The sequence below is a fragment of the Marmota flaviventris genome, chromosome 1, assembly GCF_047511675.1.
Source record: "Marmota flaviventris isolate mMarFla1 chromosome 1, mMarFla1.hap1, whole genome shotgun sequence".
Classification (NCBI taxonomy): Eukaryota; Metazoa; Chordata; class Mammalia; order Rodentia; family Sciuridae; genus Marmota; species Marmota flaviventris.
Genome location: NC_092498.1, coordinates 5658339 through 5676841, shown reverse-complemented (window position 1 = coordinate 5676841; position 18503 = coordinate 5658339). Strand labels below are relative to the sequence as shown.

The 18503-nt window shown below is 52.9% G+C and overlaps 1 protein-coding gene and 2 long non-coding RNA genes across 5 annotated transcripts in view; 2 read left to right on the top strand and 1 right to left on the bottom strand.

The window, feature by feature from the left end:
* The window catches only part of Prkag2 (protein kinase AMP-activated non-catalytic subunit gamma 2), a 271108-nt gene extending 267222 nt beyond the window's left edge, over positions 1-3886 (bottom strand). For both annotated transcript variants that reach the window (XM_071610760.1, XM_071610761.1), the window contains exon 1: positions 3773-3886. In XM_071610760.1, the coding sequence (XP_071466861.1) occupies positions 3773-3886 (114 nt within the window). The remainder of the gene's footprint in view (positions 1-3772) is intronic.
* Positions 3887-4732: 846 nt separating this feature from the next.
* LOC114099148 (uncharacterized) lies at positions 4733-10291 on the top strand. 2 transcript variants are annotated; one of them, XR_003583842.2, is made up of 3 exons: positions 4733-5077; positions 7705-7799; positions 9760-10291. It is a non-coding gene; the product is annotated as an uncharacterized lncRNA (long non-coding RNA). The 2 variants fall into 2 exon arrangements; XR_003583843.2 differs by having other exon boundaries at positions 9627-10291.
* A 215-nt stretch (positions 10292-10506) lies between these two features.
* On the top strand, positions 10507-17918 carry LOC114099149 (uncharacterized). The gene is made up of 2 exons (XR_011707241.1): positions 10507-14345; positions 14614-17918. It is a non-coding gene; the product is annotated as an uncharacterized lncRNA (long non-coding RNA).
* The last annotated feature ends 585 nt before the right edge of the window (positions 17919-18503 follow it).

The following is an 18503-nucleotide window of genomic DNA, read 5'->3' as shown; positions in this document are numbered from 1 at the left end:
CTCTTACCGGCAACAACCCACAGACACTGGGGTGTCCCATGAAATGGATTCTTCTTCCCCAGGACCTCAAGGCACAGCAGGGGCCTTGGCAGTAAGGGAGCAGGCTAAACGGCCCAAGGGAGGAGTTTGCAGTGATTCCCCAACACAGTGAGCCATGGTTCTACTGGGCACCAGATGTGGGGGTGGAAACTGAGGTCCTAAAAGATGCTCATCCAACTGAACATAAGACAGGTTGCTTGGATACTAGAGGCCCCAGGAGGCCTTGTCACCACAAATGCCATTTGTCACCACTAAATGACTAGGCTCACAGGGCCACCAGAACCTTGATGTCTTTTAGGAGAAACTCCTTGGAATTGAAAATTGCCCTGGAAATGGCACTTCGGAGACACCACCACCATCTGACCCTGGTCTTGAGGAGGTGGATGTGATTTGCCCATGGACTTGCTGCCCTCAGCACCAAAGTTGCAGCTGTGCCTGAACTCCCCCAGGAACCCGCCCCTGCTGCATGAACGCCAGCTCCATCTCCAGTTCCCTTTCCCCCATCTCCCTCTGGTGATGGGGGAAAGGGAACTGCCATTCCTTGTTCTTCTCTGACCTCCACCTGCCATTCCTTGTTCTTCTCTGACCTCACTGTAGGGCCCTGGACCCTCACCCCTGGGGGTTGCCAGAGCTTCAGGTGGGCTTCCCTGAGTAGGCACTCACCCCTCGCTCTGCCCTGCACATGTTCCCAGCCTCCCTCTCATCGCCTTTTAGCTGCTGTTTAGGTTGGATCCTTCCAAAATATCACCAGACAAGAGCAGGTGCGGCAGTTTAGCTCAGCCCAACTGAGTGAGTGGGGGGGAGAGGCAGGGAGCCAGAAAGCTGAGGAGGGTGCAGTGGGGGCTCAGCCCTGCCAGGGACCCCCAGAACACCCTGCAGAACCCACGTCAGAACTGTCCCCACCAGGAATAGGGGAACTGGGCTACTGTCCTCCAATGACACCCTCCTTAGTGGAGGGTGTCCCTCAGGGCATTACCCTAGCCCTTCCAGGTGTCCCTGCACAGGCTGAGCCCACTGCTCTGCCCAGAGTCCTTCAGGCAGAGACAAAGGCACGAGCAGGCAGCTGCCCTATCTCAGCTGCAGGGGACTTTGGGACAGGTCACCAGGGAAGGTACAAGGCATTGACAGTGTTCACTGCCACTTCTCCACGTCTTAAGAGGAACTCCTCACTCCCTTGGCCTGGTCTTCAAGGCAGGGTTGCCTGGTGAGATACAGGTCACCCAGTCCACATAAATGACGGGTCACTTCTAGTAGGCATGTATCTAAAACACTGCGTGTTTATCTGAAATCCAAATTTAACTGGGCATCTTGTATTTGTAGTAACAAAATCTGGCAACCTGTTTTCAAGGTCCTGTCTATTCTGGTCTCCATCCATTCCCTAGGACCCTGAACCTCAAGCCCTGTCCTCCTTGAGACACAGCTTTTCACTGTATCTGGAAGAGGCCATCTCTCCCTCTGGGCCTGAAGTCTTTCTACACACGTCAGCACAGCGTCTCTCCTTCCTATCTCCTCTACCAGCAGCCATTGTCTGCACTGGTCATCTCACGACCTTGGAGTGCTCGCTAGTATGTCTGAAATACTCACTTTCCCAGACAGACTAATTCTTAGCTCTCCTACCACAGTGACCAACAGGTCGTTACTAGCTGGTATACAAAGGGACCCTGAGGTCCCACCAGCAAGCACAAGCTCTGTGAGGACTGAGTCAGAGCCCCGTCCTTTGGTCCTGTCTCATTACAAGGAGAGTAGTGGGCATATGGTTAGACTTGTTAACAACTGGATGAAACTAAGACTGGTAAAACACTGCCAGAGTCACCACTAGCAGCGAAAAGGACGGTCAGGTGCCCCAACCCCAGCGTGGGTTTTTCAAATCACTGTCTATGATTTCTAGTCCCTTAAACTGGTTCTGGATTTCATCCTACACTCCCATTGACATTGCCTCCGAAGTGTGCAGGCACATGTACGTGCGTGCGTGCGTGCGCACACACACACACACACACACAAGCTTATACATGCATTGCAGACCAGCTTTCCACTTGACCTCAATACAATATGGCTTGTCCACTGGACAATGTCAAGTTCTTCTCTCCCCCACCCCTCCTCATTTTTAAATTAGACATGAATGTAATAGTCATACATGCACTTTACATGGTAAAGACTTTTGCATGAATTATATTATTTCTACATCCCTATAAGGCAGGAAAAACAGGTATTATTTTCTCCACCTGTCAGACAGGGCAAATGGAATGGTTAAATGGTTGACCCAAGGGATCACTGTTTTAGCAGCAAATATGGGTTTTAAATGTCTTTTTCAAATAAAGCCTTTGTTTCTGCATATTTGGGTCACCACCATGATGGCCCCACAGCAGGGGTGGGGGTGTCCAGTCATCTGCTCCCTGGGTGCGCTCCCCTCCACTGTCAGGATGCCCAACTTCAGTCTGCTCGTAGGTACCCATTATATGCTGCAGGCTTGGAGCCCCTGGCCCTCACCTTCCTCACCAGGTGCTATTCACTCCGGGAGGGAAAGTTTAAGCATAAGGATCTTGGGGGAGAGTCTGGAAGGAAGGACACAGGAGCAAAAGTCTAGTGCTGTTCCCCGTGAAGAGTGAGTGGCCAGGCGCTAGCAAGCCAGCTCTGCCTGTGGCTGTCAAGAAGGATCAGCTTGACTGGGTGTGCAGGCAGCACTGAGAGGAGGGCTGAACTCACTGCACACTCCACCCTGCCCCAAACCCGCCACGCAGGAAGGGAACAAAATATTCTTTATGGAGCAGACCTCTGTCCATGTGTGCCGAGAGTCTGGCATGTGTCTGGGTGTGTGTTAGCACGTGTGTGTGTGTGTGTACGCGCGCCTGCGGGTGGTGTGCTGATTTTCACTTGGTTGGTATTGGCGGAGGGTGTGACCCAGTTGGGGGTTCCCTTCGGGTAAAAGTAAGGGCCCCGGTTCACCTCCCACGACACGACCCCACTAATGGGGAGGCCAGGACAAAGGTCTGGCGCTACCTGGGCAGGCGGACGGGATCTCAGGTGGGCGCACGACCCTACCCGTCGCTTCCCCTTGGCTGGACAAGGTCGATCTGCAGACCGATCGATGTCGCCAAAGTCCAGGTCGCCGGCGTGCCGGGGGCTGAAGTTCGCGGCAGCCCTGCACAGATTAAGTAGCCCCGAACCCCCATATACCACGCACGACCAAACTACACTCCCAGAAGGGCATGCGAGAAGGGCTGCAGAGAAGCCCCCGCCCAGAAGAACCCCGAAGAAAATTCGTGAGGAGAGAGATATATTTGGGGGCGCAGTTACACAGCCACCCACGCCACTGTCCCCACCCACCGCCCCTCCCCTTCGTCCCCGGCCGCCGCACGCAGCTCCACCCCCGCGGAGCGCAGTCCACACCGTCCTTTTTCAGCAAAACAACACGATGCACCGCCCCCCCCCCCACCCGCACCCGGCTGGATCCAGGGCTACGCCCAGCCGGCCACCAGCCGCGCCCGGCCCGGGAGCGCGCCCCGCGCCCCCACTCCTCTGCAGCCGCCCCCGCTCCGGACGGTCCCAGTGTCCGGGCCACACACGGGTGGCGAGCGAGATCCAACCTCGCCTCTGCAGCCTAGTCGGGCCCTGCCCCTCCACCCTTCCCCCCAGCTGCAGAAGTGACAGGAGGGGCACGCACGGCGCGCGCGGGGCGTCCCGAGTTAACCGCCTCGGCGCCGGGGTCTGGAGCGACTGGAGGGCTGGGACTCACCGGAATGTGCACTCGCAGCGAACGCCGCTTCTGGCTGGGATTTTTCTTGCCGCCGCTCCCGCCTGGGCTGGAAGCCTCTTTCTTCTTCTTGGTGTCCATGGCCGCGCTTCCCATAACTTTAACCAGAAGTTAATTCCGGTGACTCGTCCCTGGGGTTCTGTCCCCTCCCGTCTCCCCGGCCGCTGCCGTTGGACTGGAGCCGCGCGCTCTTTATGACTGTCCTTCCACCCTGAAGACACCTCGTGGGGACTTCCGCGGGGAGGGCGGGTGGAGCAGGTAACTCGCGCCGCGCCACCGGAGCGGATGGCGGTCGGCGGGGAGCGCTGAGTTGGAACGTGCTCTTTCCTACGGAATCATCGGGTGCAAAGTCAGAGTCAGAGCCAGAGCCCGTGCTGGTTCGGTTACGCGTGGCAGAGGTCTCCTGCTGGGTGACAAAGTTTTCTTCCTTTTGCAAAGCGAAGCAACATTTTCCACCCTCTTGGCTCCTCCCACAGATTCCCAGAGGTAATCTGAAAGGCAGGTGCTATTAAAAAAAGAAGAAGAAGAAGAAAGAAAGAAAACAATAATTTGAAAACAGCGCTCCTGTGCCTGTGCCTAGGTGGAGACCGTGGCGAGAGCCAGACAGTTTGTACATATATACTTAACCCTCGGCCGCAGAATAAAGCAGCCTGGAGCCTGGAACCAGGGCCGTCCCCCTCTCTGGGCCAGAGGGAGGGCAGGAGGGGAAGAGGAGGTGCAAAGGCGAAGGCTCTTTGCAATTGGGCTACTGCGTGGCTGCAGGCAGAACTTCTGGCGGCTCGCAGGCCTGCGGGCCCGAGGGCGCGCCCGGAGCCCTGCTGAGCTAGGAGGGCAGGGCACCCGCCCCCCGCCCACAGCCGTGCCGCGGTCCCCCGGGAATGAGAGGGACAGTGAGGAGCCGGGCCTGGCATCGGCGCAGGCTCGAGGAGCGCAGGGCGGTGGAAGGCGGCGCGTGTTGAACAGGAAGTGCGCGGCGTGCGGCGCCACGGCCCCACTCCCCGTCGCCCCCGGGTCGCCGCTCGCTGTCCCCTGCGGCCGAGGCCGCTGGGACTTTCTCGGTGCTGATTTCGGATCCATCGCGTCTCCCAGTGTCTCTGTGGGAGACACTGTGGGCATGACCCCCTGAAACACACATACGCACACGCGTCTCGTCCCTGCTGCAGACCCGGCAGCTATGGGAACCCCCGGTTTTCGGTGGGTTGCACGTTGACCAGCACAGGCTTCACGGAAAACCGCCCACCTGGCGTTTGGACCCCAATCCACAAGGAGAGCGGTCTGGGTCTCTGGGTGAGTGCAGGCTTTTCTCCCCCATCCACCCACCCACCCACCCGCTCAGCTGTGCTTCATCAGGATTTGTGCAGTGGATCCGCGGTAAAGCTCACGTTCCCGCGTCGCGGAAAACGCAGTTCCTGAGACTGCGGGAAGAAATGGGTGAGAGAGGGCCTGAAAACCAGGGCAAGGGGGCTCCACGTGCTGGCACAGTCCTTTAGAGCCACTGGGGTGCGTAAATGGCCCCGCCCGCTGCTGAGGCCCCGCCCCCAGGTGCTCTCCCGGATCGAACGACCTCAGCTCCCGGGGTTGGAAGTGGGGAGAGTGGGGTTCGCTTCCCCTCCTGCTTAGATAGAGGACGCGGTGACTCCAAATGTCACTCGAGCTTTCTGAATATAGACATCAGCTCGGTCGTTCTGTACTCAGTAATGCACGCATTCCACCCAGAGGAAGAGCGCAGCAAGGGTCATTTTGGAGACACCTTGGGGGTCCATGAGAAGTTGGCCTTAATTCCTGTCCAAGTGCCGCCTCCGCACAGTTTTCTCTTCGGAGGAGGCGTGGTTAGCGCAAGGTAGTGAACGTGCCTTAGAAAAAGGCCACGTCTCGGCCCAGGGAGCCCTGTTTTGGCCAAGCTCAAGGTTTCCAGCCCAAGTTCTGAGATGGATGGGTCCCTGGTCTTGGGGTGGGTTGAGGTCGGGTTTACCTGTCTCCTTTCCCCTGCTCTCCAGCCCAGCGTGAAGCCGGACTGGAAGACGCCCTCAGTCCCGCAGCAGCTCAGCCTAGTAGCTCAGGGTCCCTCTAAAAAGAGCTGTCTGGGGTGGACCTCCAAGCTCCACCATGGCCCCCGGTGTGGGATTTCTGGGTCTTTTCCTGGGTGGCTCCAAGATAAAGGATTTCAAGGGACCCCGCAAGACCTTCTTATTTCACTAAGTGCTCAAATCTCTGGTTAGAAGTAGTAGAGGGGAGGCCTTCCGTCTGCCAGTTGGAGTTAAATGACCAAGGGAGTCCACCCTCACCACTAAAAATCACTCCTGGATGTCATTTAAATGTCCCCTCTTTAGCTTAAAATGTTAACCCCTATCTCCATGATAATTTGCCGTGGGAGGGGATGGAGTGGCATAAATCATGCCATTGGATTAGAACTGGGTTTGGAAGGAAAGATGGAGCCATAGGAAGGGAGCCAGCTGACCCGGAGGGAAGTCAGGGAGGAGCCACTGGGAAGAGCTCAGAAGGGGACATACAATGTTTCTTATCATATCGTGTGTTTTCTCCATGGGGCAGTTTTTAGCAGTTACTATACTGTGTACTTTTATCCATTGATTTCTATAAATTTGTACAATCCTTCATTGATAATTAGTTTATTCCCTGAGTTTATTTTATTGGAGTCCAAGTTTTAGTGCCTTGGAATTTTAAATTAAAACATTTCACTGTATTGCCTGCATTTTAACAGCATTCCCTCCCCCATTTTGTTACCATATGTTAATATTTCTGAAATTGGAGTGTTTCCTTTAGGTGATGTCAGAGGAAGGTTAACAGACTTTTTTTTTTCTTCTCAAAAGATATTATTAAATTGATTATATGTCTTCTATCCAGATTGGAGGGAACACTGTAATTGTTTTGCTTTGGGGCACTTTCTGAAAACACCCCTTTTCTCCTACCTGTGGGTGTGCATATGGTTATTTCAGCCAGGAGCTAGCTACATGCAGTGTGCTCAAGCAGCTGTCCATGCCACAATCCCTGCCATCCACATTGCTGAATGCCCTGCCTATGACCTTCCCCAAAATAATGCAGTAAAATATGTGCTGAACAAAATACCAAAATGAAGATAGGATTACTGAGTTTTGCCTTTTGCCTCAGCTCCAATGTTGCTTGGCTCGTTGATCCTGCCTTAGGGCAAAATTCTGATTTTTAGGAAAGATTACATTAAAATATCCTTTATATTGCTGGCTGAGTTTTGGGCACACTCATAATATTTCCACCCAAGGCCAGAGCCTCATTCATCTCCCCCTTGTCTGCTCCGTCCTTCTGATTGATGGAAGGGTGAGAAAGAGCTTGCCGAGAACCATCCCACGTGCTCCAGGAGGACTTCTGGAGTCCCACTCCTCACGGCCACTGCCACTGTGTGCCAGCATTGCCATCGGGAAAAGGAGCGGGTGATCTTTACACGATTTCTAAAGCCTTTTTAACCAGGGCTTGTCTTTTGTCTGGATTATATTTTGCATGACTTCATCAATTTTATTGCTCTAGCAATTCACCTTTTCACAGAATTTTACAAAAGTACCATTCCACAATACATCGGTAATTAAAAACAACAAAGATATAATGACGATAGACACACCCCAGGTCTTTGACCAGAGGTGGCTCAGGACAAGGCTTCCTGTGGAGGGGAGCGGGCATGCTGAGACACTTCTCATTTGAATTGTGGTTGGTCTGGGCAGATGATGGTGAGTCCGTAGTTAGTGCACAGGCTGTTGGGGGTTTTGCGTGCTTCAGCATATCCAGTGAGCAGTACTGTTAACCCTGTTTCCCAGTCCAAAAATTGGTGACTGTGGGACTGCTGTTCCAGGGCACTAGCATCACCCGCCCTCAGGGCTTCTGCTCAACTTCTTGGCCCATCATGATGGCACCACCTCTTCTCAAACCAGGTCAATGTTTCATTCAGAGAAGATGATTAAACTGCTGCATCAAGGCCAAGGCCTATGACCGAGTCGGGAACTGCAAGACAAGGGATGTTAAGACTGTGAGTAAAGGAAACCTCCACCCAGGGCTTAGGGGTGGGTCCTGGCGCTTTAATTTCACTTAACCCAATTTTCCAGACTTACTTGTCTCTGCTTTTCCTACTTCTGCTTTTTCTTTTGTCTATTAATATCTCACATAAATGAAGATGATTTTGGAAGCCACAGGTCATCTCTGTAGAGCATTGACAACCTAGAAGGGTTCAGAATCGGTGGTGTACTCATGGATTCAAAGTCCACACCTGCCCTGTGCCCTTGGAATGTCACCGATGGCAGGATTCTGGGGACTTATAGATGGATGTGTGTGTCTGATGAATCCCCCTCCTCATTGGCAGTGTCCCCATGTGGGAAAGGAGACAGGAAGCAACTCTTTGGTCACCATGCTGGGTAGCTCATATAAATCATCTCCTCTAATGTCTATTAGCCCCCCTGAGAGAACAGCATATGCACTTCACGATCTAGGGAAGCTGCATCCTAGTTGCTAGCAAGTGCTTTGCATCCATTAACTTATGTCCCTTGGTTCTCATTGCTGTTCCCTTTATGACAACAGAACAGATTTGCCCCCCTCCTCTTTTAAAAGCTTTACGCAAGACTAAGAAGACTCTCTAGTAAATGCCTCCCAGGTGACTTAGATAGGCTACAGGACATCTCTGCTGCCTTGTTTCCAGACAGTGACACAGGATTGTGAGAGCAATGGCTTCTATCTTCAGGACCCCAGGGACTCAATTCCATGCCAAATGCCACTCTTGGGAAAATGATCCAACAAGGTGTGGGCTCGGGGCCTCTGTAAATGCTGTGCTAACTCACTGGACACCAAGCTCAGGGCATGTACCTGACAATGGCAACCAAGGCCAACAGGCACATTCCCATTTCCACTTCCCTTTCAGCTTGGGCACTCACCAGTGCAAATGAAGCCACTAGTGTTGATACCTGAGGGAAGAGAGGCAGGGGGCCCGGGTGAGTGGAACACTGCCCTGGGATGCCAAATCTCCTGACCACCCCCTTCATGGGTCCATTTTGATTTTGGGGGCACCCAATTTGGCCCCCTCCTCCATCTCCTTTCAGGCTGCCCTTGATCCATAATGCCTGTCAACCTCAGGCAGCCCCGTTGGCGAGATCCGGGATGCACTTTGGGAGGAGGAAAGGGCGAACTCTGTAGCAATGTTCTCCCAAGGGTCAGAATTGCTGTTCACTTCTTCCCTTGGGGAGAAGCCTGGGTCTTTGCCAGCCCTGTGCCTAAAAGCACATTCAGCAGTTCTCCAGAACAACAGATTCAGCAAGCAGGGTGCGTGGAACCACGCAGTGGGGCACAGTGGAGAGCGTCTGTTTGCTAAATAAAAGGCAGGTAATCCCAGCAATCAGCTCCCTTCCTGACTAAGGGCCGTAGTCACGTAAACAGCATTAGCTGGGAATGAAGTCGTTGGTTCTGCCAACAGCTGCCTTCGTCACTGACCCACAGCATGCCCGTTCTAGTGATCTGCCTCACCTGCCATGGGGTGAAACGTCTGGGCTCCCCAGGTTGCAGAATGGGACTAAAGGTCTCTGTGTGTCAGCCCTAGACTTAGTTATTAGCATGCAATAAGCAGACCATCAACCCTGGGAAGTTTGGAGTCCCACTATAACCTGAATATGGCTCCTGACCGTTTTCTGACCTCTTGATCATCTGTCCATTGGTACGTGAGTAAATAATGCAAATTAATCATAATCATTTCCTAAGCAAACAAAGTTACTTTGGCAATTATACCAGCTCCAAAGTGCAGGACAATGTGGCCCTAACGAACATGGGAGGGTGTATCTGACCTCCTGGCTGACCACTGATGACGTCCCCTCAGGTAACATGTAGCTGACAGCCAGGCCTGGCCTCTAGAACATCATCAGGGCTTTTCATCAAGACTCCAGGAGAAAATAAATGCACATATCATCTGTGCCCTTGGCATGGGCAGCAAGGGTGACCTTGATTTTCAGGTGTGCACAGCTACCTTTGACCTTCAAGTCCCACTGGAGAGGCATAGGCACGATCCCAACGAAAAGGAAGCTGCCTGAGTCAGCCCCCAGCGACCTTGCATAGTCCACCATTGTCCTTGTGTCTTAGCACTTCAGTCTGCAATCAATCAATGCCCATTTGGTGCTCAGCAAATCCCACAGAGATGTTCAGTTCAAGGACTCTGGACGGACGTGCAGGACGGATCTCAAGGACATGGTGGTATTTGACAACTCTCCTTATGCCAATGTGGATCAAAAGATATTTTGTACAATGTTCCTAAATATAACTCCTAAGAATTGCATGAGGTCTTGGAAGAGAATGGGGGGAGAGAGAAGCCTTCCAAGTGGGACTCCCGGTGGCTTACACAAGCTTCCTCTGCCTCAGCACCACACACAGGGCCAACAGCACCACTGTGCTGAAAGCCTTGCTTTGCCTTTTCTGTCCCCACTTATTGTAGCTTTTGACCTTCTAGGTCAAAGAGCAAAGTGTAATTACAAAGTTCATTGTCCACTAGCCTGTGTAAGAGGACATTTTCTTGTCACTGTAGCGCCTATTCACCATGGCTCACAGTCTTCCCAACACTTGTGGGATGAATGCAGAAGTGTCTTTGGGTAACCTCAGGTTTCTGCTCAAAGATGCCTTCCCTGCCCCACCCTGCTCTGAACTGGGAACAACAGCCCCAGGATCTCCTGCTGACTGGCATCTGGACAGGTTTGGCCAACTGGAGACGGTGGGGGAGGTAGGAGCGGGAGGAGGAGGGAGGCAGAGGGTCTCCTGCTCTGGTTTCACTTTGGGCAGCGCAGAGCATCCTCTGAGAGCCCTGGACGTATGAGCACAAGTCTGAGGCTGAGTGGGTGAGCCCAGTGGGCGGCTGGAGGACGAGGGTACCAGAAGCGTGAAAGGTGGCTTGCGGTGTTCCAAGTTTGGTGAGAGGAAGGTCAGATAGGGCTCAGCCCTTCCATCAGCGAGGACTGGCTTTGACCCGAGTGAGGCCCATCAGCTAGAAGAGCAGGGGTGTGTGCGAACAACACCTGGTGCAGTGGGCGCCCGGGAAGGGGCAGGAGGGGTCCTCAGTGGACACCTGAACAGAGCTCCACTGAACACGGGAGTGGACAGGGAGGAACGGGATCAGCAGAGGGATCCTTCTAAGTCGGGGTATATCATCCATGTTGATGTGCTCAGGACAGCACCCCAACCAGGCGGGAGGGGTGGATGATGCAGGAAGGAGGGAAAAGGGCCGCGGAATCCTCCTATTCCAGGAGGATTGCAAGTTCAAGATCAACTTTAGCAACTTAGTGAGGCCCTAGGGACTTAGTGAGAAGGAGGGAAAAGGGTCGCCTGGGGCTGACTCACACTGGAATAGGAGCAGAACCAGCGCACAGGAGCCAGCGCCGCGAACTCCGTGACGGGAGGGCCCAGCACAGGGGCTGGGAGACCAGGCTCTTTCCTGAGTGCTTGTTTTCCTGGGGCTAGGAAGCAGTGCCACCTGCTGATGAGGGGAAGGTGCCAGGAGAGCCATGGGAAGCATCTGGGGTGGGGGTGAGGGACACGCAGGCACTTTACTGCACAGACAGAGGCCTGTATCTGGCTCAGCATTGAAGGTTGGTTGTCCACGTCACGTCCTAGGTGGCCATGTTGCTCCTGGGATGACTGAGTAGTAGTCCACTGTGTGCACACCCCTGAGTAGTAGTCCACTGTGTGCACACCCCAGGGTTGGTGTTGAGCACTGCTTACTTATTACATTCTATGTATGTAAGCAGTTTCCTGATGACGAGAGCCTCGGCTGCTTGGGCGCTGGGAAGCCCAGGCCCAGGGCACTTCGCAAAATCAGGAGTGCTCTGCAGGGCGGCTGCTCAGCGAGGAACGTGCACGTTGTGAATTTCGTCCTCCTGGAGGCTGGTCGACCCTCACAGCCAACATCACACCATCACACCTGTCTTTCTGCACCCACGGGAACACAACCTATTTCCAGGTTTTTGACATCTGCCAATCTGTTAGGTGCAATAGTGCCTCCTATTGTGATGAACGAAAGTCTCTGTACATTTGTTTGTTTGTTTTGGGTACTAGGGATTGAACTCAGGGGCACTCAACCACCCAGCCACATCCCCAGCCTTATTTTGTATTTTGTTTAGAGACAGGGTCTCACTGAGTTGTTTAGCGTTTCACTTTTGCTGAGGCTGCCTTTGAACTAGTGATCCTTCTGCCTCAGCTTCCCGAGCCACTGTGATTACGGGCATGCACCACTGCGCCCAGCCCTGTATATCTGTATTTGCAGTTGCCTTTGTGTGAATTGTCTCTTTGTGATTTTTTTCCCCTAGGCTCCTGCTGGATTGGAGGTCTTTTTCTTACGTACTATTCTTCAGATACTAAAAAAATAGACCCTTGTCAGTGCTGGGAGTTACCAGTATTTTTTCCCCATTTATTGTCTTTTGAATGTGTTTATCACCATTCTCCATGCAGAATTTTTCCTACTTAAATGGATTACTTTCTTAATTTGGGGGAGATACCAGGGTGAACCCAGGGCACTTAACCACTGAGCCACATCCCCAGCCCTTTTTATTTTATTTTTTAAATTTTGAGACAGGGTCTAAGTCCCTAGGGCCTCACTGAGTTGCTAAAGTTGATCTTGAACTTACAATCCTCCTGTCTCAGCCTCCCAAGTCATTGGGATTTCAGGCATGGGTCACTGCACCTGGTATCAATTTATTTTTATGTCTACTGGGGTTTTCTGTCACACTTAGGGATGTCCTTCCTACTTCAAAATTATTTCTAAAACATCCCCATATTTACTTCTGTAATTTTTATGCTTTCATTTTTTGCATGCAAATCATTTTACGTTTAAGACTTTGATCTTTCTGTTATTTATTTTGGAAAAGATACAAAGTAGTGGAAGAAGGAGAAAAACTTTCATAGTAGTTTTTGTTCTATTTACTGAGTGGAAGCCACTCTGGACAGGAGCCTGGGCCCTGGTCTGGGTGAACTTGCACTCACCTGCCAAGCTGGGCGGATGGGGACCTCTTCAAGCGTTTTATCTGCAAAGGAAGACAGCTGGTTTGGATGACTTCCCAGGTGCTCTCCATCAGACAGGCATTGAACCTGCCAAGGATGCTCCTTCTTTCTCTCTGAGTTCTTGGAAGGCTGAGATGGACACCAACAGACTGTGTGGTCAGTGTCAGGAACCACTGCCTTTTCTTCCTGTGTTCAATTAATTAATATTTATTGAGTGCATGTTGTGATGAATCAGCAGAAACCTGACCCTGAGCACGTCAAGGGCCCAGCCTTCCAATGGCAAATTAGGAGCTCCAGCCCCCTGCGGGCTGCACTGAGGGTCGATTATATGTTGGACGCACAGATGGGAAAACACCGGATAAGCTCACTCCAGTTGCAGAGTGAGAAACAATAAGCGTGTGAGTACTTCCTGTTTCACAGAGTGTTCGTTGATGAGCTCATTGAATTCTTAAACACTGCAAGGGTTGGAGGGCTGAGTGACTTATGTAGGGGATCTATTGTGTCAGATGTAAAATGAGTTTGTTGGTTTTTATAGGTGTTGGTTTTGAGTCTTTCTAGAGTATTTTCTAGATTGCAGAGCTGGAGGCCCGTAAATGCGATACCACCCAAGGATCGGGTGGAAGAGATTTCTAGATAGAAGAAGGGTCGTGCGGGACTTCAGAAGGGTACTGCTTATGTGCTGGGCTTTGCACAGGGCTTAGGAGGGAGCAGGGAGGCAGCAGGTTTTGGGACAGAGCTCAGAGGAGGCACAAGACCACTGTGGGGCAGGCTGCTTCTATCTAGAATGTTCCAGCAGGACTGCCTGAAACCCTGTTGGAAAGGACCCATCTTATTAGGGCCAGAGCTAAATGGTTGCTAGCTAACTCCGGGATTTGATCATTTGAGACATAAAAAAGACATATGCAAAGATCCCTAGAGAGAGATTCCTGTTTGGCCTTATATCTAGAATAGTTGTCTTGCTCCTGGATTCTGCCCTGTTTGCACCTTGTGGCACTGGGGTGGCTAGAACGTGGACATCAGAGCTGTTGCCCTTAGCAACAGTTACTCCTGCTGGAATCCTGCACGAATCGCTCTATCTTCCTTCGGGGGAACTTGGAGGCTGCCAGGATCCCTCCCCCTGCTTCCACTCACACTGGGGACCTGGTCCTGGGTGACAGTCAGGGGACTCCAGCTGGAGCAGACCGAGCCCAGTTAGTTCTTCTCCCGAGGCCGTTCATCCTCAGCCTGGAGCTGCCCCACTCTATGCCCAGCGCCTACCAGCCTGGGTACAGCACCCAGAACATAGTACCCACGGCTGAATGCCCAGTTCCTGTGGTCCCTGAGTCCAGTTCCTCTTCTTCCTTTCCCTGTGAGTCAAGGAAATCCCCACATTGTCTTAAGCAAGAGCTGGATTTCTGTCTCTTGCAATCCAAAAGCCCTAGTTTCTCACTTTTAATTAACTTAATTATTTTGTTTGTTTGTTTTGCCCCCTCGTAAGGTTTTTTTTTTTTTTTTAACAATCTGGAGAGGAAAGAAGGAAGCAGAAAAGAGAGAAGGAAAGAGATGTTCCTCAGGCAGAGTGAGTACTAATAGGAGCCCCTGCTATTGATGTCCCTGCCTGTCCCTCTGTCGCCTGCTCCATGGCCACACTCACCCCTCTGTGCTGCAGCCACGCTGTGCTCCTCACAGAGCCCATTCTGAGCATCTGTGGGGAAGGAAGTGGGGATGGGTGGGGACGCAGGACCATTTCCCAGGCCAGGAACAGCAGAGACCCTGGGAAGTCTTGTCACTCTGGGAATTTAGATGAATAAGTGAAGGCACCTGAGTGCCCAAATCTTCTCCTACAGGAAAAGGACTTTTCCCTTTGTAATTAAGAAAGCCAGCCAAAGCTCACAAATAATTGGGGTTAGCAATGTCCATCAATGATGTTTCCAGTTACCTGAGCAAGAAAAATCCAGCGATCACGGAAGGCAAGATTCAGAACCATGAAGCCAGTGTTGCTCATTTACTTTGACAAGCGTAATTCAGGTTCAATTTATTTATGGTTAAACTCCCATGGCACTGTAACCAGATTCCCCGGCTGGCAGGAGGGCGGGGGAGTGAGGAAAGGCGCCCACTTTCCTTTGGTTTTCTCTTACCTCTTCCTGATTTTTTTTCTTTTGACCCTAGCATCTCTTTCCATCTTTAAATTCAGATTCACAAAATGGTTGCTCCCAGGGCTACACAAGATTGCAAAACACTCTGCCTTGGATTCACTTCTCCGTTTTGCTTTCATTTCAAGAGAACATAGATAACAGCATTGTGATATTTCTTGGAGAAGGTCTATATTTATTCTAACCATTTTCTCATTGCTTAAAATATTTTGAAGCTCCCTTTTTCAAAAGTTGATTTCGAGCCAGGTTTAGAGTGAGCTACAAAGATGCAAAAACGTCAGTGTTGGTAAGTTTATAACGGGATGTTTGTGAAGCCTGGCAGTGTCGCCAGCACAGCATAGGAGCGTAAACGAGCCTCCACGGTTTCTCTGTAGGTCAAGGTGAAAGCCCTCGGTCACAGTCTCTGTGCACATCTCTCCAGACTGTTAATTTTGCTCTACTGACCCTTACCAATGAAAACGTGGGCCTGTTTCAGCTGATTCACCGGCATCTCAGTCCACCTCTCTCCCTCACTGTACCAACAAACCACCAAGTGCCCCGTGTCCCTCTGTCCTGCTGTATCTGTGTCAGCTGAAACCTCAGGGAATCAGCTGCCCAGAGGGAACTAGACATGCAAGAGAGGTGATAGGGGAGGCACTGGCGAGGGAAAAGGGCGGGAGTGGCCCTGACACTGGCAGGATTGGGCAGGAAGAGTCCCCGAGGGCAGCACTGTTCTGAGAAAGCCCTGCCAGGCCAGGGGCAGCCACCAAGCAGAAGCCTTTAGTCAGAGGAGTCTCAGAAAGAGGAGGCGCTGCTCGGGGTTGCGTGTTCACCGGGGAACAGCCAGGGAGAGTGTGGACACCCACGGGGAGGTTCTGGGCTACCAGTGGAGGATGGCTGTGCTGTGGGTCCCTTGGAAGGAGTGCTGAGGACACCTGCAGGCCACCAGCCCCCCTGCACCACACACAGCCCCTTGCAGCGTGTGTTCGGGGAGCAGCTCCCCCTTCGTTCCTTGAGCCTCTCATCTTGGAAGATACTTAGAAGAGGGGCAGTAGGACTAACCACGAGCCCTGGTGCTGCCACTGGCTGGGACCGCCAGGGGTTTGCTCCTGTTCCCCACCTTCCTCCTGAAAGCCCTGAGCCTGGAGGACCACACCCTCCTCAGGACCGGTCACTCATGGGGGAGGAGCCAAGCGGAGCTGGCTTTCACACACTCCTCCTGGACCCAGTGCAAACCAGCCTGTCCTCGGCTGGGGATCGAGGTCAGTGAATCCCTCCAAACAGAAACACTTTGTCCCACTCCTGTCCCCAGACACAGGCATCAAAGGATCCTGGTGGCAGCTGTGACTTGTGGCACACGGGGACTCCTGGTGATACCCCTCGTAGGATCTGAACTTCCAGCCCTACAGAGTCCAGAGTTGCAGGGACAGGAAGCCCAGTGGGTCACTGCAGTGACAGTGAGTGGGGCCATTCCCGCCTCCACCCTGTGGCCCCTGGGCTCACGTGGGCGTCCTTGGGAGCAGGGCCACAGTGCCTGCATGGTGCCTTCGTGGTGCCTATGCTGTGACTGAGGTTGCTCTCCTCATCCTTGTCCGTGTCACCTGGGGCTGCAGCCCTGTCCCCGCCTGACCATTCCGGCCCTGGGTGAGACCGCCTTTCTGGAGGTGAGACCAGAAGACGCTCATCATGGCTCCTCTCAGGCCTCCTGGCCAGGGTCCTCTCTCCATGTTGCTCCATGGGGATCACATGCCTGGGGGCCCTGATACTGCTCTGTGGGCAGCAAACACCCCTGGTGTAGGAGTCTGTTCTTGTGGGTCCTCCAGGAGATAAGGGACTTTACTTGCTTCCGAATAGATGGCTGGTCCCCTCAGGGAGCAGCGCCATATCGGAGGCTCAGCTTGGCCTCAATTACTGGCTGATTGGAGACTCAGGGGTGGCCGTGTGTCATTGGGAGCATGTGCAGTCAATCTCCTGTCTGGTCCTCCTCCCTGACACTCTGGCTGCTCCATTCATGTGTCCTTTGGGGTTCCAGGATGGCTGGGGCACCATTGTGTACACTGAGCTGTTGCAGGTGTCCTCCATGGTAGGTGTTCCCTGGTGGAAACTAATGTATGACACAGAACACCTCATGCCCACTCCCACGGGTCCAACGGCTTGCCTCTACCAGGGCCTTTCCTGTAACCCTTTTGCTGCTGAGCCCTCCGCTACTGGCCGCACCACTGACCCTGGAATCTGCACTTACCCTCAGCTCAGTCTGCTCCTCCTCCTACACAATAGGATGAACACGTGCCTTGCCCCCAGTCCTGCCCTCTCCGCTGTCATTCAGGGCTGTCTGTGAACACAATGTAATGTGGCTGCCGGACATTTTCAATTACCCCCTTAGAATGAGCATCTGGCAATCAAGTTTGGAATTCCCCATCTTCTTACACTGGCCCTATGGGACCTCCCTCTCCCATACAGACATAGGTGTCAGTTGATAAGGAGTGCTGGTGTGCCCTCGTAGGTGGCCTCGTGTAGGAACATCTGCTCGGCCAGCCTCCTCCTGCCTCCCGACTCTGCCTGGGCTCGTCCGATACACCAGCTGATGGGCTGATGCTGAGCCATCCAACTTTGTGACCTGGTGGACCCCCAGATCCAGATCATAGCGGGCAGTTCCAGAGGGTCAACTGGTACCTCAAGGTCGAGTGATTGACCTTGGAGAGTCTGCTTCTCCAAGGATGCATAGTCCCTGCTGTAGCTGGCTCTGCGGCAGTCCCCAGTGCCTACATAGGAATTGTCCCCTGAGCTGGATGTGACCACATCACACCTCCTCCCCCCATTGACACCACAGCGCTGCAGCCACTTCTCTGGGAGGAGACCCCAGTGGCCACCACCAGGCTGGAGCAGCACCTCCCTCCTCCCCGTAGCCTTGGGGCCTTCCTGCAGACTCCTTCCCGAGAGTCAGGCAGCCTGAGCTCCCGGCCCAGATCATGCTGATTGTAAGTTAAATTGTGTCCCTTAAAGAACACGTGGAAGCCCTTCCTCTGTGTCTGTGAGTGTCACTTATTTGGTGGTTTTGTTTTGTGGTATTTGTTTTGTTTTGCTCCTGATGCCGAGGACGGGACCCAGGCCTGCAGCCTGCTGAGGGCTGTCACGACCACTGAACTGTATCCCCTGCCCCTCGTATTGGGAGATGGCCTTTCAGAGGTGGTCATGGTAAGAGGAGGTCGTACTTGATGGCAGTGGATTTAATCCAGTATGACCGGTGTCCTTCAGAACAGGCACAGGCACAAACGCACAGAGAGAGCCCTGTTCAGACATGGAGGCAGAGGTGGGAGCTTCAGGGGGAGGGAAGGACCCTCCCTGGATCCCTCAGAGGGAGCCCGGCTCTGCCCGCACCGTGATTTCACATGTGGGAGAGTCAGATTCTGTTGTTGTTTTTTCCTAATTTTTTTTTTTTTTTTAGTTGTCAATGGATCATTTATTTATTTATTTATATGCGGTGCTGATGATGGAACCTGGGGCCTCCCACATGCCAGCAAGCGCTGTGCCCCTGAGCCCCCCTCCCCAGGTCTGTTGTTTTAAGCCCCCTGTTTGCAGCCCTGGGATGCAGCTGTCCTGAGAAC